The sequence below is a fragment of the Phalacrocorax aristotelis genome, chromosome 1 (assembly GCF_949628215.1).
Source record: "Phalacrocorax aristotelis chromosome 1, bGulAri2.1, whole genome shotgun sequence".
NCBI lineage: Eukaryota > Metazoa > Chordata > Aves > Suliformes > Phalacrocoracidae > Phalacrocorax > Phalacrocorax aristotelis.
Window position 1 is genome coordinate 19,549,261 of NC_134276.1, and position 24,760 is coordinate 19,574,020.

Here is a 24,760-nt window from a genome sequence, read left to right on the forward strand (position 1 = left end):
CGCACCTTCTGTAGCCTCTCTATCAATAGATTGGAGACATATGCATGACAAAGGGATAACAGCACACCCACCTTGGTCAGGAGGAGACTCATACTTGGGCTCAAGAGCAATTTACAGAAATTATTCAGAACCAAGGGCAAACATAAGGTACAACTGAACCTGGCTATAGACAGACCATGTACGAGATGCAACATGAGAAGAAGCAGCTCAGCCTCTCCCCAGCACATGACCCACATGGAAGTAAGCTCCCATCGCAGGGTTTATTTATGTGACTGGAGCATGGCTCTGCTGGTGTGTGGCTGTGGTGTGTAGAGGCTGCTGGATAATCCCAACCCGGGTCTATGGGGGGCAGATCAGGCTACCTCCTGGAAGACATCTTTCTAAGGAGGTATCAGGTAGGTTGCAGTCAAAGATTACTGATGGTGGAGACATGATTCCCTCAACCCCTCCTGATCTAACTGTTCTGCATGACATAAAGTAGTTGAATAGTTACTGAAGCAGAAATAAGAGTTTCTCTAGCACGATGGTCAGCTCACTCACCCAGAGAGGACACCCCTAGTTTCTGAGCCTTGCCCTAACAAATGTCTAGTTATACATTGCTGAACTGAATGAATGTGAGGGTCTGAGGGAGGACACTCCTCCTCTAGGGCTCTCTAAAAGCTGGTTGCAGGTCAGGGTCTCCCTTGGAAAGCCACAGATATGGCTTTAAATTTTCCCAGGCAGGTGAGAGAACTGAACCTGGGTCTCCTACACCCTGGTGTACCTTAAACAATTAATTTCTGGATTAAAACCAGGACCTATCAGCATCTTCGCTCATGATTTTTAAATGCAACTTTTCAATTACTTACTTTGCCTATTGGAGCCTCCAAATGAACCACTTGCCTTTTTCCCTTGGTTGGATGAATCAGTTCAATTTTTATATTTTTATTCAAAAGCATTTACTTATTTTTTCTTCTTAAAAAAAAGCTAAAACTTGGAAGGATCATCTTGGCAAGGAAAGGCTGAAGTGAGCAGCTTTGTGATGATGCTTTATTCCTGGTCCCACTGGAATTGATGACAAACACCTAATGACTTTTCTGGGAGAAGAAATGGACCTTATATAGTGAAAGTCCCAAAACAAATGGGAGAGATATGATAGAAAACAAGCATGAGCATAGACAACCTTCAAGAAAGGTCATAAACCTTCTTGTACCTCTCAGAGTCTGGATGAATCCCAACCCTCCTCTCCTTGATGCCTTTGGCTGGATTACTCAGGAAATTATTTAGGAAATCCTGACAGCTGGGAGGGAAAGGATAAGCTCTGAGATTGGCCTACATTAGCAGGACACACTTTCACTGATCTGTAAGGAGCTGGTGAGGATCTCTACCTGCTGAGGAGAGCCCTGTTTGGCTTTGGTTTTCCCTTTCTGGCTAGAAGCCTGAGTTTTTGAAAGAATTCCTCAACTTAATTTGTCTTAAACTGTGTATTAATCTTGTCTTTCACTATCTACATCTTCAGGGAAGAGAGAAAGAAGAGGAATAACTGTCAGAATGAATAACGCGAACCTGAAGTTATCTGATCATTCCTCAGCAGAAGAGGCGTCCAGGAGTGTGGTGGTTAAAGCAGAGAGAGGAGTTTTGCTCCAGCATAACAGTGACACATGCTGTGTGGCCAGCAATAGGAGTCAGGGGAACACAAGTATCTCTCCTACCCTGCCACTTCTGCGGGATTATGAATTCATAAATTCACCGGTTCATCAGTGCCTGATAGGTTACTGGGACTCAATTTCATAAACTCCCTAGCAGCACTTGGCACAGAAACTTAAGCAGAAATCTGGAATGTTGACTGGTCCACCTGCATGAAAGCCATGCATGGCCTTTACCTCAAAGGTTAAGCCAGAGAAATACTCACTTATGTTTGAACCCATTAACAACAATAGTTAGAAAAAAACCTTTCATGTTACACTAAAGTAACCAAATCAGCAGAAACATTCAGAAAATCATACTGAAGTGCCTGCCCCTCCTGGCTTTCCTGTAGGTTCAGGCTCCCGTGTCTCCCTATAGGCAACTCTATTTGATTATTCCCATTTGTACATTTTCTACATTCCGACTTGTAAGCCTGGGAAACTCCCAAGTTAAATTAAGCAAAATCTTTGTCATGCAGGTGAGCAAAGGAAGGTGCAATAGGTTTATTAATGCTAGCAGGGGTCAAGTAAATTGAACCTGGTTTTAGAACAGGACAATACAATAACATAAATCAGTAATTTTAATGAAAGCTACCTTTTGACCCAATGCCTTTCAAGCTTCTCTATCATCCGAACTCTCACAAGCACTCTCATGTGCTTTAATAGAGTTTACCTGATAAGCCTTATTAAAAAAAAAAAAAAGTGAAAATATTTTCTTCCTTTGAAACAAAGTGGAAAAAAATCAAAGCCATTAATTCAACCAGAACCTTCTAAAGCCCCAGGACAAAGGAACATGGAAGAAATTCACCAGCCAGCAGTGACAAAAAATGTCTTTGGAAAGCATGCTTTTGATCTTCTCAATTAATGTTCCATTGTTACAAGACATGAATGAAACCCAAGTTTTGTTACATTGAAGAAAATGCAGATCAGCTATACCCTCAAGCATAGGGTTTATACAAAAGAGGTATTTTTGGAGTTCAGTTTTTAATGGCTCACTGATTTTTCTGGTCATTAAATGAGTCTAATTTTGAAAAAGTGTTAAGCACTCAAATACTGACTCTTTGAAAATTCCTTTTAATAGAATTATGCAAAAATCAGTACTTACATCAATGTGATTCCTGATATAATTTAAAAAGTAAAGGTGATATAGGGCCTTCTTAGTGTTCCCTTAAAGGTCATTCTATTACTAACACATGTAAAAACCACACAAAGTAACATCTTTCCCGTTTTGCAGAAAAAAAGCCATCATCTGAATTTGTTAAGAAGGAACTGTGAACTGATTTCCACCAGATGGGGATATCCTGCAGAGTCAGCAATCAGCCATGTTGCACTGAGTAGAAGCAAGGCTGATACTGATGTTTAGATGGTATTGTCATTGTAACTCTTCAGTGGGCATCTCTTCCCAAAAGTACCATTTTGGGGGTCTGAAAATTCCATGCGTGGTTTTAACCAAGGAGTAAATTCTGTAATTCGAGGAAAACAACACAGATATTATTGAGTTATTCAGGAAAAGACTAAAATCACAGTACTGGCTGAAATTATTATAAAGATAACTGAAGATTTTTCTCCTGTTGTTTCCAGAGCCTAAATTTTTAAGATACAATGATTTAAAAGAACTCTTCAATTTTGTAGGTGTAATATATGAAGTTGAAATCCACAGTAGCCAGCCAAACACTGAAAAATACATCCCTGTTGCATTCAGTGTGAAAGCAAACACATCACTGCTCACTTCATCAATCCCATATTTACCAGAAACCACAAAAGCACAAGAAATACTTCTTCTTCCCCCTGCAGAACTTCCTTGGGGCTTCTCAGTAAAACTGATACCTGAATGGCATGACCCCCAAAATGTTTATTCCTGGTATAATGAAGATGTCAGCTTTATTCTCTATTTGTAGTGAAAACGATGAAAGAAATTATACTTTCCAAAGGAGAGTTTAACAGCCCATGTTAAGTGGTTACTAAATCCATTATTCAAACGACATTCATGCAATGGGAAATTTTCCCTTGATTTCAGTCAGTGATGACTTCAGCCTATCTATGATTTAGATTAAGCTACAAGATGCCTCAGGGGAACCATCTGTTCCAAGGTACCTAAGCTGGAATGAGCTAGGTATCTCAGCTATATGACCTCCCTCCCACAGACTGCTCATGCTCCACCCTAAATCCCACTCTGTTCTTTTGGTTATAATTCTCTGCCAGAACTTCTCTCCACTGACGATATCCCTGCAGCCGCAGAAGTTCATTTCCTCTAATAGTGTAGCACCAAGTCGCTCTCCGCAAGACTGATACCTATCGGAATAAAATATCACTTTGCTCTTTAACCTCTGAGGGTGAGAAATGCATCTTTTAATGAGCAGAGTAGTAAAATGGCAGCTATTCAATAGGCTGAAATCTGAGTCAGCCCAGCCACGTAAGACGCTGCATGCGGTCTGTCCAATTCTTGCACATACATAATGCCTTTCCAAATTCCTCTCACAGTGAACAACTTAGCCTACATTCATTTCACACAGAGGTACTATAAGCACAAATACTGCATCCTTGTGCCAGTGCTGAAGCCCAGGTAAGGACCAGAAGCTCTTCTCAGTTTTGTGCCTATACATGTAGAGCTTGCAGCTTACAGCATAAACCTAACCTGGTTTTGGCTACAGGTAGAGAGCCCACCAAGCAGACCACCTGCCAACATTCCTTGTGGTGTTCAGACAGGACAGACTTCTTTTGCGTGTCTCAAAAGCCAGTTTTGGATGGCTCTAAGGAACCAGAAATTTATCTTTTAGGAAAAATAAAGACAGTGAGTTTTCAACCTCAGTGTCTCTCAGTAAACCATTTACTTTATCATCACTGAGTCACAGCACTCAGCTAGAGCAATCCACTGAAAGAAGCAGGAGCTATTCACACCCTTTCAAGGCTAGTGAAAACAGCAGCTATCTGCACAGTAAGAAACGTCTACAGCCCAGCCCACATTACGGATTTTTGCCAAAATGGATATATAAGTCAGAGATCACATGTGATTTGTGACCAGCAGAGATACCCCAAAAAAGCAAACCTGATATACAAGTCAAGTTCCTTCATTTTCTTCATAGAGCTTATACTGGAAATCAGGTAACAATATTTGTACTTTTTTCTGTGCCTCCTGCTCAGACCCTTAAGCTCCTAAAAATTCCTGTGAGAAGGAACTTCAATAGTAGCTTAATAGATGCTTGCTTCCTATTTTTGTTAATGAGGCAGGCCCTAACTGAGCTTGGAAGCTGAGATGGTTTACTGCTGGAAAACCTTTAGCACATAAGGCATATTACCCATATTGTGTGGCTAGAGGGTATTTTGCATTCAAGGTAATTAACTTAATAAGGTATTGAGAACAATTCTTTAACCAACCAAAAGAAAAGAGCTCCAATTTGGTGTGCAAGCCCTATCTCCCTTGAGATAAGTTGAAAAAAAACCCCCAAACTTGTACCACAGCAGTGAGTGCTGATCTGCATCACAGGGTGCCTGCAGTGCACTCAAGTGCAATATTAACACTTCAGGACTTCAACACATCTAATTTAATCATAAATGATAGTTTGGACATGACTTGTACTGTATCCTGGCCAATCTGACAATACCATGATAATGGATCATCACATTCTGTGTGAGAAAAGAGAAAAGTGAAAAGCTAAGAGAAAGACAATTTTTGACACTGAAACCAAAAATCCATGCTTGGAACTGAACGCAAGACAATGGAGATGGTCCTGCTTATGGTCCTGATGAATTTAGCCTCTATCACACTGCCAGTTCATTAAAGCACATGGTCTGAAAAGAGCTGCTTGGCCCAGCCTGCCCCATCCACACTACCTGTTTGGCACGGCCATGCAAAGACCTGCTGGCTCCAGGGGCGAGCACTCGCAGCTCGTCTCACCATGAGCAAGGCTCCACACAGACATGGATCACCCACAAGGATCCATCTGCAGCTCAGAGCTCTATTTAGACAGGCAGATTATATATATATATATATAAAAGAAACCCTTTCGATTTTTAAAGGTGGTAACCATTCACTCCTCTCACTCCCTTCCAGCCATGACCAGTGCCCTCAGGGAGTCACCACATGCTCAGGATCTTTCGTGCATCTTCCCACTTTGATTCCTCATGATTTGGAATATGCTTTTCGTCTAAATTTATGCAGCACTTTATTCTAATAAATAATAATTATACCTGGGGGGTGAAAGTAAGCACAAAAAATACCAGCCTGGAGAGCAGGAGTGTTTTCCAGGAAGGGAGTAGGTAAGATATGGAACAACACAAAGTTAGTATGCTGTTGTAATTTTACACTGAGTATTTATAGAAGGGACTTGGAGAGACAAGCATAAAACTTCTTAATCACATGGGCTGCCAACCCATTTCTGAAAATCTGCTGTCAGCTTGATCCCTGCTATGCTAAGGGAGCTTCTCTCTGAGAATGGTGGGCATGTTTGCCTCCTGTTATCTATGGTAAATCTTATACAGTTGAAGCAGCACTTTGTGAAAACAGTGCAGCATTCCAGAAATTGCAAGTCTATTTTCTGCAGCACTCTGTTAAAGTCTCCTAGGCCATCACCATCGCATACAGTAGCTTTTGTACAACGGAACAAGTGAGATGTGCTCAGTTTTTCAAAGAGTATTTATTATTTTCTACATATTAAAATGCCTGCTCCTACTTGATAAGCATGCTTTACTGGTTGCAACTTCTTTTCCACAAATAATGTATTTGAACAAATCCGAGGCAGACACCTCTCACCCCTGCATTTTCCCTCATGGATTGTGCCTGTGGATCTCACAGAAAGCCCTCTGCCACAGGCACGCATTGGCCCCAGTTCACAGCCTCTAGCACAGGACTATCCTCACTCTACCCGTGCAAGCGGCTGGACCTCAGCAAGCTGCAGTGAAAACACTGCACCCAAGATAAAGCAGTGAGTCCCAACAGGGTCACAGAGCCTTTGGATCAAAATGCACTGCAAACCCCTCTCCAGCACAGGCAGGGCAAGCACAAGCCCAGACAATGGAAGGAAGGTGAATATTAATAGAGATTGGAAGCAAGTTTTGCTCTGATAAATAGATAAATTTACATTTTAGGGCAGAAATCAGGGCTACCACTTACACTTAAGAAATCAGGTACCACTCCTCTGCTTCTAAAACTCAGTGTACACATTTTAATTCAAAATATGAGAAAATAGTCCAACTTACATTAGTCTAGGATTCTAAAAGTTGTTTTGTAAGTATCTGAAATAATCTTTGCAAGATGTCAAAATCTTATTAAAAGTAATAAAAATTATTATGATGAACAACATGGTTTACACTAAATGTTCAGGGTGTTGAGGTACATAACTATTATTTTTCTGTGGTCTTCCAAAAATCAGTAAATTATTAAGACTTGCAGTAAAATATCACATAGCTGTAGGGAAAAATGCATCATTAAAAGAAAAAATCCTCACACGTTTCAGGATGGAAGCTTGGCAGCTTAACTGAAAACAAGCTGCACTTAAGTAATTTCTACATAGCCAAAAGGACAATATTCTCTGCAGAGCAAATATGTACTACAGTGTGGTGGCTGGAGACAGGAAACACGCTTGTGGTTTGGTTTACTTCCAAGGTTTTTTGTTCTATTTTAACAAACAGCTGCAAGGTGTTTACTCTGAAAATTTAGCACAAGGGCAAAATTCTCTATTGGTATAAGTTAGCACCACACGTTTCGGCCATATTTTGCCTATTTCCACCAGAAAAAAATTTAGTGCAAGTTATTTAAATCCTATTGAAAAGCTCTTGCAGTGTGGGTGTCCTCCAGTCCTGCTATACAGCTCTGCTAGCAATCAACAAGTCCAAGGGGTTTTGGTCCAAGTCTCCCTAAGCAGGAGAGAAGTTTTGGGGAGGACATATTCACATGTAGAAGTCTATAAAACCTTTTTTGGCCTTTGGAAGACTCAATCCTCTGTTCCCCACTGCAGTTCCCACTCATTTTTACTGAGTGACATAGCGCCACCACCTTGAGTTACTCTCCCATTCCAGTTGCCCTATGGAAGTGGCTTTCCAGGCATTGTCTACCCAAAGATTTCATTGTTCAGATAAAAAAAAAAAAGTCAGGAAAAAAGTGACCTTTGGGGGGGGAAAAAGAGGGGAAAAAAAATAGGATGAACAGAGGGCAAAGAAAAGGCAGGAACTTACCACCCCCACACTGCAGTTCTGACCATGGTTGTCTGGGCTTTTTGGAGCTTCTCATGGCCCATGAGAAGTCTGGAGGCACAGGCCACCTTTGCCACTTCCACCATGGCTCCTTCCTACCCATTCCAAAGAGGTGTACAGGTGAGCAGTCTGGGATCTCAGTTTCACCCATGTCCCTCTATGAGGATCCAGTATTGTTTTAGTAGCCTGAAGGTATAAGGCTTCTGTCCTACCTTAATTTTTTGGGGAAGCAACAATCACAACTGGGACATTTAAAAGCCTAGCTCAACTCTGTTGATTTTGAATTACTTTATGGATTAAACTAACCTTTCCTTCAAAAGGGTGCTTCAAATATCTTTTTGCAAACTGTATTACAAGAGTTCAGCACAGGTCATACAACATCCAGAAATTCCGGGCTACCAAAAATAGCCAGGACATGCTGCAGACCTCTGCAGAAACAGGTCATTTCAAGCTGAGGTGCACATGAGGTGAAAAGACTGTTGTGGGCATCTTTAGAAAACCCTTCTGGCCCATCATGTATGGCTGTTCGTGAGCCTGTGTTTATCTGTCTACCCTATTGTCTGCAGCTTCATGTTACACAGCTGTAGATGGACAAGAATAAGGCACTTGTGACCATGTACTTTTAACAGGGAAACAGCATTTTCTGGATGACTGCCTAGGTTTATTGCCTGTCAGCCACCTCAGTCAATTATCAGGTAATACCAGGGGGCCTGCTCACAGTCTCTCAAAGTCTCATTGCTCAACAGTCATTCCCCTTTAGCCTCTGATTTTCCCATTCTTCAAGAACTAATTGAGCTAGGCTCTTCCCCTCCTCGGCTCATGCCACCTGGGTAGAGTCTGCAGTTTAGGCAATGAGTTTTAAGAAAAACACATGCATTCAAAACAGTGCAAGACTTCAAATATGTGGTCAGGTAAAGCAAACCTGGAATCCACCAGCTGCTGCTCCTCAATTGCCCTTTTTCAGGAGGAAACTTGCTGATTATAAACAAAGTAATCACATACAAAGTGACCTATAAATAGCTGCAAGTACTGCCTTTAAAAGATAAGCCCCTTCACCACACTTTATCCTCCCGCACGCTGCAGCTCTCATTGAAGCCACTGCTGCCTGGCCTTGCCTGTATCCCCACAACTGTGGGACACTGTGGGGTGAACTCCACAAAGTTCCACCGCAGATGTGAAGGGAGGATCTGCCCAGCCCTTGTATTGACTTAAATTTTTAAGGACTGCTTCCCTGCGAGGGATGACCAATACAGGTGCTGCATGGAAGGTGGGATTGCCATTTCACTGCACCTGTCCCAGCTGTAACAGGAACAAATCTGGCTTTGGTTTGCCTCAAGGGCTTTAAACCATATTTTGACACTAGTGCTACAGCACAGGAATTATCCTATTACAGTGAAGAGATTACTTGATATGCCTGCTGCTGCCAGCTATTGCAAGTGTAATGACCCAGATTCCTTATGAACAGCCAGCAGACAAATTAGTTGCAGCCACATGCACTGCTTTGCTCTCCTATAACTAACTGCCTCCATATTCAATGAGGTTTTTTGCATAGCTACTCAGGCAGGTTAGTCAGAGGTTTCTGTTCCACCAGTGATCTGAGCTGGAGAAAAAAAGCTGTTAGAGGATTCCCCACATCCCTGCACCTGATGGTAATTACTTGACCTAAGGGAGAAATCTGCAAAGAGCCATAGCCTGGAGAAGGGTGAAGCACAAGACCCTTTCCCATGATGGCTTTTTCCCATGTTTATTTGAGCCTTTGATACAGCAGCAGAGCTTGCCTGCGTCTGATTCGTGACCTCCTTGCAGAAATGAATGTCGTACTTGGCGCACCACCCACCAGGAACATGTCCTGCTCTTGGAGAGCAAAACTGAGGGGAATGAATGTGAGGTTGCTTAGTCGGAGGAACTTAGCAACTGAATGTGTTTCCAGGGGAGCTCTGATAAAATGAGATGCCTTGCAAAACATTGGATATGGTTTTACTACCAGAACAAAATGCAGAGGGAAGAGAGGGAAGAAAGGTGGATGAAAACACCTCAGCTCTGCTTATTCATTCAGATGAAGGTCTTTACCATTCTCTTCTGCATTTTCTGAATAATCCTGCCATGAAGACCAAGGATGCACCTAGATGTACTGGATACCTACTCCCACCGAATGCAGTCTGTGTTCAGCGCACAGGCTCCCTGTAGAGCACACAAGGATCCAGACTAAAACATTCATCTTAGTACTTTTTCAGGTAGGGGACAGGACAAGCTGAAAAATGGATGTGTCAGTGGGTGATATGCACAAATAATCCTGGGAACAGGCACAGGCCTTTCCCCTCCCAGGTAAGTGCTTTTACCGTTCATCTACAGAGCCAAGCTTGCTCCTGTGAACATAAGATTTTTGGTCCCAGGAACATTGCATATCCTTCTGCACAGTGGCCCAGCTTCAACTGTGGGAAGGAGAAGGAAAGTCTCCACTCCAACTACCCTCTGCTTTAGTAGTTACATGACTCTTCTGGGAAGCAGAAGATGAATTGCCTAAGGAGGTAGAGAGCTGAACCTGGGCAATCCATCACAAGCACATCAACTTCGAGGCCAGCAGTTTCACAAAGAGCAGTGGTGGTCTCTGGGGAACTGCCTACGGAGCAGGCTAGAAGCACCTAGCGTAGCTTACCCCAGGCTTGCTAGCTGGCACAAACCTTGGTTGCAACATAGACCATGGTCTCTCCCTGCCAAAATACCCACTTCAGCCCTGATATTGCATGTTCAGAAACAGCTACCCTAAACAATTATTAAAAAACACTCCAGAAAAGTGGACTCAGCCAGAGGTTTGAAAGACAACATTTGCAACTGCTTTTGTGAGGGCCTTGTTCTTGCCCAGGCAGGTTAAATAGGGTCTGTGGACTACTGGATGGAGCTTCTCAGGAGCCTCAACATGAAGCAATGTTTAGTTCTTTGACACAGACCTGTTCATGCTGCCAACAGTCATGCCATACTGGGACATGCAAAAGCACGACTCCAGGTGTTTGAGTAGCTCTTTGGTCAGTAGGAGAGTGCCTAAAGAACAGAGGCACGTGGGAGGTCAGGAAGCCACTGAGATGATGTTTTTTAAGTCACGATTTTAGATTCAGGTACCTAAATTATTCCCATGTCTTGCCCTTGAGGCTTGTTAACCTTTATTGGATATAGCCCCTTGTACTCAAACACTTAAGATATGGGCACAGAAGAGATCTAAAGACAGACTGTTAATCCCGTGATGTGATTAAAAACTCCTCACCAGCAGTTTTGTGCATGGTGAGGAAGGAATTGGAACAGGAGAAGAGATGCCATATCAGTCAGGAGAAGCATTCAATGCGTATTTAATGCTGGCCCTTGTCAGAGGTGAGAGCACCAGAGGCTGCACATCAACCTGCACATCATTAGAGGATTTCTGCTTGTTTACACAAGATAAACGATCACAAAGCAGTCTGAGTGAGTTGGTCTGTGATCTCCTCAGGTATGCCGCTGCCCAAGCTGCTTGACCAGACTGTCATTAGGCAGATATTTTATTGTCTAAAATCAGGGATACACAATGGCTGGACAACAGCTGCATTTTGCCAGACCACAAGGCCTAATCCAAAAAGCCCCCAAAATGGGCTGCAGCCAAAAGCACATGTGGACAGTGAGACATCTGGGCAAGCAGAGCCCTATGCTCATCCCAATGAGCAGTGCCCCTTGCTGTCTTGTCTTAAAGCTATCACAACTCTATCCAAAGGGGAATTGGCTTAAACCACCAGTGTTAAACTATTAGTCATTTATTGTAAAATTAATCCCTCATTTAAACTCCAATCCTTCCAAAACCCTGCTTCCAAGCCTTCCTTTTTCTTACCTCTAGTCCTTTTCTTTTAATGAAAAAGGCAGCATATCTCTGAGCCACAGCTCATTTCTATCTCCAGATGTACAAACATCGCTATAAGCCAGTTTGTACATCATAAATGAAGAACTGATGGGTTTTATCAAAAACAAACATATGCACACATACACACACATGCTTACACTCAAAACAAAACAAAACAGAAAAAAACACAGTGGGGGGACAGGAATGCCAATCTCTGAGTTAAAAGGCCATTTGAGGCCTCAGAAGGTTCACTTTGTTCCTTGTTAACAGTTAGTAAAATTTTATCCCCAGCTATTACTATATAAAATAGTTCAAGCACATGGTTTAAGGAAACAATACTCCAGTGTCATAATTAGCTTAAATCAAGCATGAATCAGAAATACTGTAAAAATGACAACTTGTACAATATCATCACAAGTTATTTTGATTATGTGCAATTCCACTAAAAAGGAAGAGCAATTTGATACAAAATAGTGATGTTTTTAAAAACAAAATCACTATTTTTCTACAAATTCAGGTATTCTTACCTTACAAAGGGAAACATGACATACTGAGTGGAGAAATCTGGGAAAGTTCTCATACAGAGGTTTCTGCACATTCAGATTAAGCAAAAAAAATGTTAAAACATAAAAACTTTTAATGAAATGGAAAATCTCAGAAAAAATCCTGATAAGAATGTTTGAGGCTGAATTAAATCTAAATATTAAACACAGAAGCAAAGAACTTTTCATTTGCTTTGTTGACTGAGTCTTTAGGAACAGGATTTTTCCTCCATCTTGATGACTAGAAACTTGATTTCTAATGGAACTGATTTTTATAACCACCTGGCTCCTGGAGCTGAAGCTTTATGGAAAAAGCTATGAAATATCACTAGTCAAGATAAAATGAGCAGTGTCTGTACTTAATCCCTTTCATCAGAAAACTCTGTTTTGTGGGATTTTGCCCTTTTTCTTCCTTTCTTTCATAAAATGGCTCTTCTGTATTCTTGAGTGTATTGGAGTGTCTCAGACAAAGGACTATAAGATGAGGAGTGCAGGATACAGGGCTGGCCCTGGGGTGCTGCCACTTTGATTTTCACCTGGGGGAGCCATTCTGGCAATAGTGACAGCCCTCATGCTTCCCAAAAAACCACAAGCCTTGTAGCTTCAGAAAGACTACCTTGTAAGAACTGCCCTTCACGACATGCCTCTTCCTAAGGCTGAATGGTTTAGGAGCCTTCATCCCTGTGACCATGCCATCTGGATGGCCAAGGGGACGGGGTGGGGTCTTTAGAGATGTTTCATTTGTGCCTGTGCATGCCTAGCATTAGCTACCTGCCCCGCCACCACCAAGTCGGCCTCTCACAAGCCATGGGGCGGCAGGTGAGGGCCACAACGGGGAGCAACCTCCAGGCAGGGCCATGGCTTGCCAGACAGCCATTTCTTCCTCAAACACTGTAAATCTTCCCCTACTGCCTACAGCACCTGTTTCAAAGTGACTTGTTACCCTGTTACACCTCACCTCACCTCCATTTTGCAGCCCTCATGAGACACCCCTGCCAGCCACCACCACCAAACTGTGACACCTGCATTTGAAATTAATCGTAGAATCACAGAATGTCCTGAGTTGGAAGGGACCCACAAGGATCATCGAGTCCAACTCCTGTCCCTGCACAGGACAACCCCAAAATTCAAACCATGTCTCTGAGGGCGTTGTCCAAGCGCTTCTTGAACAGCGTCAGGCTCGGTGCCGTGGCTGCCTACCTGGGGAGCCTGTTCCAGTGCTCCACCACCCTCTGGGTGAAGAACCTTTTCCTAATATCCAACCTAAACCTCCCCTGGCACATCCTCCTGCCATTCCCTCGGGTCCTGTCATTGGTCACCAGAGAGAAGAGATCAGCGCCTGCCCCTCCTCCTCCCCTTGTGAGGAAGCTGTAGACCACGATGAGGTCTGCCCTCAGTCTCCTCTTCTCCAGGCTGAACAAACCAAGTGACTTTAGCCATGCCTTGTACAGTTACTCCTCTAAACTTTTTGCCAACTTTGTGGCCCTTCTCTGGACACTCTCTAGTAGCTTTGTATCCTTAATGTACTGTGGGACCCAAAACTACACACAGCACTCGAGGTGAGGCCGCACCAGCGCAGAGCAGAGTGGGACAATCCCCTCCCTCGACCGGCTGCAATGCAGTGCTTGATGCACCCCAGGGCACAGCTGGCCCTCTTGGCTGCCAGGCCACTCTGTTGGCTCATGTTCACTTGCCATGGACCAGAACCCCCAGGTCCGTCTCTGCAAAGCTGCTCTCCAGCCTCTCATTCCCCCGTCTGTATATACATCCAGGGTTGCCGTGCCCCAGGTGTAAAATCTGACCTTGTTAAACTTCATATGGTTGGTGACTGTCCAGCTCTCCAGCATGTCTAGATCCCTCTGCAGGGCACCTCTGCCCTTGGAGTGTCAGCAGCTCCTCCCAATTTTGTGTCATCAGCAAACTTAATTAGTGTTCTTTCAAGTCTTGCATCCAAGTAATTAACAAAGAGATTAAAGAGTAATGGCCCCAAGATAGATCCCTGCTTAACCCCACTAGTTTCCAGCCACCAGCCTGATGTAACCCCATTTACTCTAACCCTTTGAGCCTGACTCATCAGCCAATTGCTCATGCATTGCATTATGTGTTTATCCAGCTGTATGCTGGACATTTTGTCCAGCAGGAACAGGATGGAAGGAGGCTGGGACAGTGTCTGGCCACACTACCTCCTGTCCTGGTTTTGAGCCCATCTCTCCCATCACCGCTGGTGGTGTGTGACACCTTTGGAGGCAAAACCCCACACTGATCATACATATGACACCCATAGATACACACAGAAATGTGCATACATACAATATGGCAGCCTTTGTCTCACAAAGCCCCTTAGGTTTAGCTGCCAAGTGCCACTTGTCTCACACCACACCAAGGCTGTGCCCTCCAGCAGAGTGGCCCCAAGGTCATGCCCTGCATGCTGCCAGCAGCAGCACTATTGATGGGCCAGGTCATGGTGGCCACGGCCAAAGGTCCTGTTCCTCCACTTGACAGGTTTTGCTGCAGTGACGGATGGGGAGAGGCACCTCGGCGTCAGGGTGGCCTCAGCTGGGTGAGTGCTGTCCCCACTTCACACCCCAACAAGTGCTGTCATGGTGCCCAGGGGGCTGTGTAAGAGCAACACCCGCCTCTGCCACGACGTCTGAGGGGACAGCGGCTGCTTAGCGCGTACCTGCCTGCAAAGGCCTCGTCCTGCAACAGCCAGTAAATAAAATGGCTGTGGGGAGTGACAGGGAGGCAGGCGCTCCCGCTCGATGCTCCCATACTGTACCGAGGTGCTGAGCCTCACCAACCAAATGTGCCTCATGGAGACTACTTTGCTAGGAGATATTATTTACTATCATGGAAATGAGTGAAGAATAAGCAAAATGATTACAACCAAAATACCTACTTAACAAGTTAGTTACTTGCAATGAACTTTTATTCCCTTCCTCCCTGCAATCAGATTTGACTGAAACACCAAATACTCAACTCCCCAGGGAAAAAGAGAGAGTTAAGGCCTTCTGGCAATTTACATTTATTAAAAGTCTCTATTTTTGTCTTCATCTAGTCACATAGCTTGGATCATCCACATATCTTCTGACTAAAACCCTGAAAACACAATGTCCAGGACACTGGGAACACTCTGTATTTGACTAGCGCCAAGTGGAATGTATTACTAGATTACACATATGATCTCTGTTATCTGGGATATTTAGCATTTGGCATGGGACCCCTGGAAGATAACATGCCAGAATCACTTACTGTGTGTTGGGAGAAGGAAGAGCAGCCTCCCCATGAATGGCACAATACTGCTTCCAGGTACAGAAGGGGAAAAAACACCTTGGAAACCTGTGAAATCCTCAGTTTTTACCTTTAACGTCTTCGACCATAAAATCCAGATGATAAAATCAGGTGGGGGTGAGTTTTTAGAGCCTTCCTTCTCAGGTTCTTTAAAGATTTGTTCATAAAACCTTTTAGAAATTTTGCTTAATTTTTTAAAAAACAACCCCTGCTTCTAGCTTACGCTAAAATAACATCATAAATGTACTTCACAGTGTAATAAAGAGTAGTTTCATTACCAATATTTTAACACCTTTAGTGTGTAGAGACAAATATCTATAAATGGACATGCAGACTCAGAAATTGTGAAATTATATTAATAAGTTTCAGCATGTAAAAATATCACTTGCAAAAATCTGGTGAGGCATGCATTAGGAAAGGGGAAGCTGCCAGCAACTGCAAAACAGGGTTTGGCTGTGCCTGTGAAGTATCCTAGATGCATGCAGAAGTCCGCCAACGCAGAGCAGAAACTTCGTAGCTTGGGCTTCATCACATACAAAAATTGTTTTGAGGGACAGCAGAACAAAGGCTGAAAATTTGGCTTGAAACAAGTCTCTATTATTCTATATCAATTATTTTGAAATTACAAGACTTCATGCTTAAACCCAGGCCTCAGACGTTTCTGTTTCAAGCCCGTGATTTGTGTTGCACTGAAGTATGTCATTAAGTTGTGCAGTTTTCATTAAAGGACACCAAGAAAAAGTAAGAGGAAAATTACAACTGCAGAACAGGTCCAGGGCCAAATATAACTAAGCTGAATCCGTTGCTGATTTCATACACATTAATAGAGTTAACAATCAAACTTATTTTTTCTGCATCTGAGTATCAGCCAAGAAAAATATCTAAAGCTTACTTTTCCAGTGTATTTCTAGAATAACGTTGCTCAAAGTACTTCCAAGGAGGACATCTGATGATGTGAAACAGCCCTTACATGCCTATTCATTACTATTTTGCAAGGAAAAAGGAACTGTATAGAAAAAAGTATGAAAAGCAAAAACAGGAGGCAATGAATAATCTGCATATTTTCATCTCTTGGAAGTAAGGGCCTAAATTCCACTATAATATCTGCACTGTTTACTATGTTCCTCTGCTGCCTGCAGTTACAGTCGAGTGAGGCAGGGATTACAGCGTGGTTGCACATCTGTGCGCCACTGTGCCATACAGCCATCCCAGAAGTCTTCTGCAGGCCAAATATCTTGTAAATCCTTTAATATGACTGGCATGGCAAGGCAAGATTTGTAAGGAAGGCTTAACTTTCACTAAACCAAATGATATATCTGGAGAAAAAGAAGACAAGCTTTTAAGCACACAAGACTTCTAGATTTGCATCTCTTTCAGGACTGAAGAAGAGAACAAAAGCATAAACAAGTATCTGCTTTTCCAGCTAGATTGTCTTGCCTCACATCCTTGTACCATCACAGCTACAACAGCACTACCATTAAAAAAACCTTAATCCTCTGAATGCTCAATAGCCATCTCCAGATGTCACAATGGTTTCTTTGAATAAATACCATTAATAAACTTTTAAATGCCCAGAGTAACGCTGTCCAAAGTGGGTGCCACCATGTATTATGGAAGTGCCCTATATATAAACCAAGGACACCTGATATATAAAGTGGTATAAAATACAAACTGACTTGTGCTTCTAAGTATTTCCTGCCCTTTTAAACTTTGCACTTGTTCATTAATTTCAACAAATATTGAGGTGAGCCAGCTGCTGAGGTGAGAGGATTCATATAAATCCCTCACAGATGTTTGCTAACTTCAGATAGGAGCTTTATTATCTACAAGTCATTAATCAACCATTAACAAGTGTTACAGAGTCCCAGTATTAAGGTTCACTGCCAGAAGAGAATAATGGATTTTGCAGGCTGGCTGTGTCTACAAGAAAGGGAACTAAGAGCTGAAAGAGGTCTGAGATAAAACATTTGGAGGAGATTAGAAAACATGAGAAGTCATTTTGTTGCTCTTCAGCTTGCCTTAAGAGAAAGCACTTCACAAGAGTTAAGCATTTACACAACAGAGTGGAAAGTTCAAACTCATCCATCAGTTTGGTGATGAAGAGGAATGTGTTTTGCACAGCCAAACAAGGAAGTCAGGCACAGGTGAGAATTACTGGTCCTGTGAACAATAATAAACACCATCCAAAGTGTTACCCTCTAACTGATAGACTTTGAAACTATGAAATCACCTGCTCTGGCTCCAGGGTCCTCGGACTTCACCCAATACCTCTCACCACAGCCACAGACTTCAGTCCAAAACAACAGGAGTAGCTAAATTGTTGCATGCCACAGGCAGAGGACAGACATGAGGCAGCATCCATTAGCTGTGAAAACAGCAGGGTCTGTCAGCTAGGTAAAGCTTTGCCCTTACTGCAGAGCAAGGCAACATTTTCCCTTCTTCCGTCCTCTCCACCACAAAGTTTCTGTCAACTGGCCTTAGAAAAAAATCCTTCCACACACCAGATCTGGAAAGTATTCTGATCCAGACTATACAGGCAACACATATTTACACATAGGAAAGAGCAAAATTCTTAGGTGAAAATATTATCCCACTCAGTGTCTCTTCATCTATGTCCAATTTCTGATACTTACGGAGCAGGCAATAAAACAAACAGAAAAATAAAAGTGGAATTGAAGAAAAAGGTTCATGTCTGAATACCAGCAGCCAAATGACAGAAGATTGAAATATAAGCATTAAATATAGTTCATTTTCCTACTATGGAGGAGAAAGTCTTAAGACGGCTTGAAGGGAAGACATTATGGAACTGCAGGAAACCCTGAAGTCCAAGGGCAGAGAGATCCCATCTCTTGTGCCCTGTACTCTGCAGTTATTGCTACTCCCCATAGTAATCATCTGTCTCCAATTTCACAACCTCAGTTATGAACGTGTCATCTATGCCCAGAAGATGGTATCACAATTATGAACATAGCTACAAATACCATGAAGAAATAATAGTAAATGAAGAATAAATATGGCAGTACAGACAATCTAAACAATTTCAGTATTCTCGTGAAGGGGTTACAAAATACCCATTCATCTTATTTTAAAGACCTGGAAACAAAGCCAGACAGAACCAGAACACATGTTGCTGGCTCTCAGTCCTAGGCTCAGGCCACTAGACTACACAAAAAGGTGCAAACGCCTTTAGGAATTCATTTCTAAGTTTCCTCTTTTATGTCATAGCCAGCAAAAAGACCTGCAAGTAGTTTCAACTCATTTTCCTTTCCTATTTTGCAACTTTGATGTTTTCACAGAATACTTTCACAGGTTTCTGAAATACCGTGGAATTCTCCACAATGACAAATATGAAACCAGGTATTAGTTAGATCAAACACAAAAAACTTTCCAAAGCTCACACACTGATTACTTAACACACCACAGAGTACGAAAAAATATTCCTTACAAAGCCATACTTTAATTTCCCTCAATAACGTTTTCTTCATACAGACCTCTACACAGCTGGAAGCATTAACAGCCTACCAGATGGTTCCCTTCTCAATAAACACTTATGTTTTGTAAGTTTAAAGTCTAATGAACTATAGTGCAGGAAGACAAAAGTTATGTATGTAGGATGGGTCAAATGGCAGGTCAGGGCTGGGGCTGGACAGTGGACTACCTCCACAGAAACTCCCATTTCTATGCTATGGTAGCTTTATGTCGGCGTAGGGAGGGAAGAGGAATGGCTGATCCTGGCAGAAAATGAAGACAAAAAACGCTGAATGCTTCACACCTGCATTCACCTACATACACAGAACAGGAGAAGGCTGTGACCACCAGATCCCGGCATCCTAAACCAGCAGGTGCTTCCAGAGCTTCGGAGAGCCTGTACCGTGCAGCAGCCCAGGACAGAAACTTAGCTCAAATTCTATTGTACAATCCTGCAATAACCACTCCTGAGTTATGCCTGGCACTGCATAAGTGTACAAGGCAGAAAGCAGGAAACATCAATCTTCTTATAAACTTATAAACTTATAAATATCCAAAGGGTGGGTGTCAGGAGGGTGGGACTGGACTCTTTTCAGTGGTGCCCAAGGACAGGACAAGGGGCAATGGGCACAAGTTGGAACACAGGAAGTTCCACCTCAATATGAGAAAAAACTTCTTTCCTGTGCGGGTGCCAGAGCAGTGGAACAGGCTGCCCAGGGAGGCTGTGGAGTCTCCTTCCCTGGAGACATTCAAACCCCACCTGGATGCGTTCCTGTGCCCCCTGCTCTAGGTGTCCCTGCTCAAGCAGGGGGGTTGGACAAGATGATCTCCAGAGGTCCCTGCCAACCCTTACTATTCTGTGATTCGGTGATTCTTCTGCCCATGTCGTCTCCCCAGCAGGCAATCATAGCCAACCACAAATTAATTAGAACTGAGCAGCCCAAATGTTTCATGCCCTGTTCCAAACTGGGGAGCTGCTCTGTGTGGCAGCAGTGGGGAAATGCCCTCTAGGAGATCAGCTGGCGCCTGGGCTGGGTCTGCCACATCTTTCAGTGGGCTTTATAGCTGTGCAGCTACTGAGCAGACTGAATTGTGGTTGACAACCTGGTGTGGACAATAGCTCAAAACTATTTTGAGTTTTGGGCTGATAAACTGCAAAACAGTATAGCCGGCAAAACTCCCTAACTCACCTTGAGACCGACCGAGATCTGTTAAGTGCTTTGACGAAGATCAAAGATGGTGCAGACTGGCGTCTTTGGGCCAAACTCTTCATTTTCTGGTTTGAAAGAGAAACAAAATGAAATCATAGGTGAAATTCAGAACAGTAACTGCATGCATACAGAGTTGTTGCAGCCAGACTCCAATTTTGGACCATGGGAAAAAGGCTGAGTTATTGTCATCAGCAACCCCAGAGGGGGAGAATGGTTGTAAAATATTACCACATATTGAGAAAAACAGGAGCATGACCAGAAAGGAAATGATAAAGAAAAGCTGACAATGAGTGTCTATACACAGATACCTGAGGTACACTGCACACACGAAGTAAACACCTAGAGCTGGTCCTCAACCACTTTTTGTCCCTTAATAATCTATCGTACTTTACATTTATCAAATATCCAGTTGGTGGTTCAAATTTCAAATGCTTGGTACATTTCTGTGTCGGGTCTGATGTTTACCATAAATTATGGTTTGGATTCTGCCCTCTTAATCTTACATGCTATATAGGGCTACTTTTTTTCTCCAAATCTTTAGAGATGAGGACATTTTCCTTCCCTACTAATCTAGCTGGAGCATTACATCTTGTCTCTCAGTAGTCAATAATGACATTTTTTTCATGCCTGATCATGTACGGGACAAAATAGGAAAGTGAGAGGCAGGGCAGTTCTTAGCACAGAACTAGGAAGGGAATCAGCAAAAGGAGACACAGACAGAGAATGCAACACGAAAAAAAAAAAAGACAAAGCATAGAGAAGAGATGAAAATGTCAGCAGCTATCAAGGGAGCATGGGTTCCCATTGAGTGAGGTTGAATACTACAATAAAAATACTGAGCAAATAAACAACACCATTTCCCCAGAGGTAGAAATTTTCAAAAGCACCCACAGGAGACAAAAACATACATTTCCCTGAACACAAATGTATTCACCACTGTATCCTCTCCCTCCTGCAGCCAGAAGCAGGGCTAAGGAGTCCTGGCCCTCACTTTGGAGCTGCTCTCTAGAACTGGTTGTGCAACCTGCTGCTAAAGTGCATGACCTCTCCTCTCACTGACCCTCCACCAGAAGGGCAGTTGTTACCTTATTTAGCTCAAATATTTTTCAGAATAAGCTGGTAAACAAAAGGACGGGGGCTGAACTCCTGAGACCCCAACAGGACAGTTTCCAGTGCTGGAGTGGTCCCTTACACCAGCCTGGTAACTGCTGAGAGCTGATCAAACAGGTGAACATTTGACAGTCATGAAGTCTCTGTTCTCAGCTAATCGCAAAGCCAGACTTTCTTCCTCTATACTAAAAATAACCACTGACTACCAGGAACATGTATGTTAGGGAACAACTGATTTTTCTGCCAATGTGTGTGCTGGATGTGGCACACATTTCGTTTGGGCAGGTGCTCAGCATGCTCCCCTCGGAGAAATGAAACTCTGCAGTACTACGTGCTTTACTTGCTTTTGAGTTTCTTTTAGTCATTGCGGTGCATTTGTTATCGTGTTATTTTATTTTGTTCTCCCTTTATTTATGTAGAGCACACTTGTTTGTTTTGTCACTCAGTTACAGCTATTCTGCAGCAATTGTTATAAATTCAACCATGTAATTTCAATTCACCTTTAAAAATTATCCCCTCCTCCCTGTTCCTTTTATCAAAAAATAATTTTCTCACGACTGATAAATTAAGCCTGCTGTCATGGTTTTAGCTGGGAACATTTAGCTGTCTTTGATTGGATTATAACTGGATAATAACTTAATAGACTACTAACAAAACAGATGCCAATTTTTGATAGTTTTGAGAAAAAAAAGAAATACTTTGCTAAATTTTTCTAGTGAATTAAATCAGTTTGTCTTACTGCTAGCAAATCTGAAAAGCTGTTAGCCATTTAAAAATTAGCATATCTGCAAATCTGAAGGCAACAATGCAGTATAACCTACAGAAGACAACCCACAAATTTTATGCAATCAACAGATTTTAAGGTTGATATAAAGCATCAACTCCCAATTGGAAATTTACTGCAAGTCTCGTTATTGGGCAGGTGGCTTTCAGAGGGTGGTTAAAATTAGAGCACCTCATCTCTTGCAAATGCAGCAGAGGTTTGGTTATGTTTTCAAAGTGATCTTAATTCATTTGACTTCTCAGGTCTGAAAAGGTAGCCACTGAAAAAATGCAGTATTTTTAAATCTATGACAATTATGGCAATTTTTTTCAAGCTTGGGTTAGCAATGCTGAAAAGTGCCTGTGGCAGTGAGATTCTAGTCTTGACTTAAATATCTGAGGACCAAGGTAAAGATCAGAATTACAGCAAGTTTCATAAGAGCTCAGATAACTAGCAGAGAGTCACAGAATAATTCAGGTTGGAGGGGATCCCAGGAGGTCTGTGGTCCAGGAGTGCAGGACCCATTCAAGCAGGCTGCTCCAGGCCACCTCCAGTCCAGGTCTCTGTTATCTCTGAGAATGAGATTCCACAGCCTCTCTGGGCAACCTCCTAATACACTATTAAGCAAAGCTTAACAAAAAAGAGCTTCAAAACATAAAAAGATTACTGATGAGATTTGGAAAAGGGAAAATTTCACAGCGGGAGTGAAGTGAGTCAGGTCAGCTGTATGCAAATAAAAACATTACACAGAGACATTGACTACAGACAGAAAGGCTTTTTTGGTTTTTATTCTGTTGGGAAGAGAAAATAAATGACCATCATGATAACTTGAATAGATTTACTTTGAGAAGCAGAACAAATTAATTTTTGGCTAAGGTGGACCCAGATGCCTGCTCTTCTCAGTTTCATAGTGCAAAGATGTCACCCTGGCAATGCAGAGAACAGCTGATGCATCCTGGACAGCTGTAGTGAAAGCAGATGTTTGGGAGCAAAAGGAGATGCAATGACCAATTATCTAAGCATGGGACACAGAGAAGCATTTCTCAACATGTGTCCCACATCATAATCTCCCATTCTTTCATGTAAATATTAGAAAGGTCAACACAGAGAGAAATCTTCATACTTGCTGGCTGAGTCACACCCATGTGAAATGTATCATAAAATCAGTATCCATAATGAATGTTTACAGTGTGCCAGATGCAAAGATTATAATCTTGTATCAGTCAGGACAAACTAGAGTTATTTTTGCCTTCTTCACCTTCAAAAGGTTGAGTTCCCACTCCCCCCCAATTCAGGTTTAACTTCATACCTTCTGCATTTCTGGTGGTGGTTGTCTTGACTGCTTTTTAACAGAAATGAGAAGTTTTGCTTTTTCAATTATTGGACTGGTGGTATGTGCTAGTATTTGGCTAGTTTCTCATCTGGTATAAATAGACATAGGGCTATAGATTTCAAAAGAATTAATTTATAGCAGATAATGATCAGACCTACACTCTGAGACACTATTTTGTAAACTGTGATGGTTGGTGGTTTATGAGCAGATCAGCCCACCATGCTGAGGAAGGTAAACTTGCAAGCCATCACCAGAAATATACTGTCTCTCCTCAGGAATCAGAACCCCTATGGATTACAGGATTACAGTAAAACTTTCACAAGTATCTCACAAGTTATCGGCTGGAGGAAAAATCTCTTCCTGACTGCCAGTATTCAATTAATTTTTCCTCTCAGTTGAAGTGGATATGGTATTATATAGAATTTATGTAAACTAATGTATTACCAAGTTATGATATTAATTCCCATTCTGTGAAAAAGGTAACATACAGCAGCATCTGCATGATGTCCTCAAATAAAATTGGAGCTGAAGATAAAGCACTTTCTTGTACTTTGCGTATATCACTTAGCTATATCAAGCTTAGAAAGAGAATGGCAGAGCATGAATATTAAATAAAGAATGCAGGAAAAAATTCATGGTACTTACTCTTTATTTTGTGATGACAAATAACTTAAGTAACACAACTTAAGTAATACAATGTTTAGAATATTTTACAAGTATCTAGAGAATTGAAAATCTGTGCAATAAGTGGATACCCTGCTGCAGCTACTGCAAAGGTGTAGGAGGTCAGAGCAGGCAGGCTAATGCAGAGGCTGTGTGTTGTGAGCACACTGCCCGCGCTGCCCGGTTATGGTGCCTCACCAATACCATGGTCAGACACATGCAGGAGGATTCCTCTCACCCACCCTCAGACTTGCACACCTGAGCTATTCACTCTGTTCTCCTTTTGTAGGCAACAGAGAAAAGGACACATGTAGTACACAGTCCATCTTGTCCTGGCAGTGCTGTTTTCTTCCACTGACTGAAAGAAAACTAAGGACCAAGAAAATTATCAGCTCAATCCTCTCCTTTCTATCTAAGCAAAGGACAGGGAACATATAAATTTGTGAGGTCAGTAACATCAGGAACAACTGATGTCTCAGAGAGTGGTTGAGCTTAGGATGAGAAAATGGTTACCTGATGTCTGTTTAAGAGATTCCTATACAAAATAGTTGAAAAATGTATTCTTTTCCCGACTGACAGGTGAACACAGCAGAAATGCCTCTTCAGCAATGTGCAGACACCCTTGTAAAAGCCTCCCCAGACATGAAAGGATTTCAGGCTCCTGATT

At 42.4% G+C, this 24,760-nt stretch overlaps 1 protein-coding gene across 1 annotated transcript in view; it reads right to left on the minus strand.

Annotated features, from left to right (window-relative positions):
- The window catches only part of ARHGAP20 (Rho GTPase activating protein 20), a 65,239-nt gene that overhangs the window by 34,700 nt on the left and 5,779 nt on the right, over positions 1 to 24,760 (minus strand). The window contains exon 2 of the mRNA XM_075082724.1: positions 20,204 to 20,289. Coding sequence (XP_074938825.1) covers positions 20,204 to 20,289 — 86 coding nt within the window. The remainder of the gene's footprint in view (positions 1 to 20,203; positions 20,290 to 24,760) is intronic.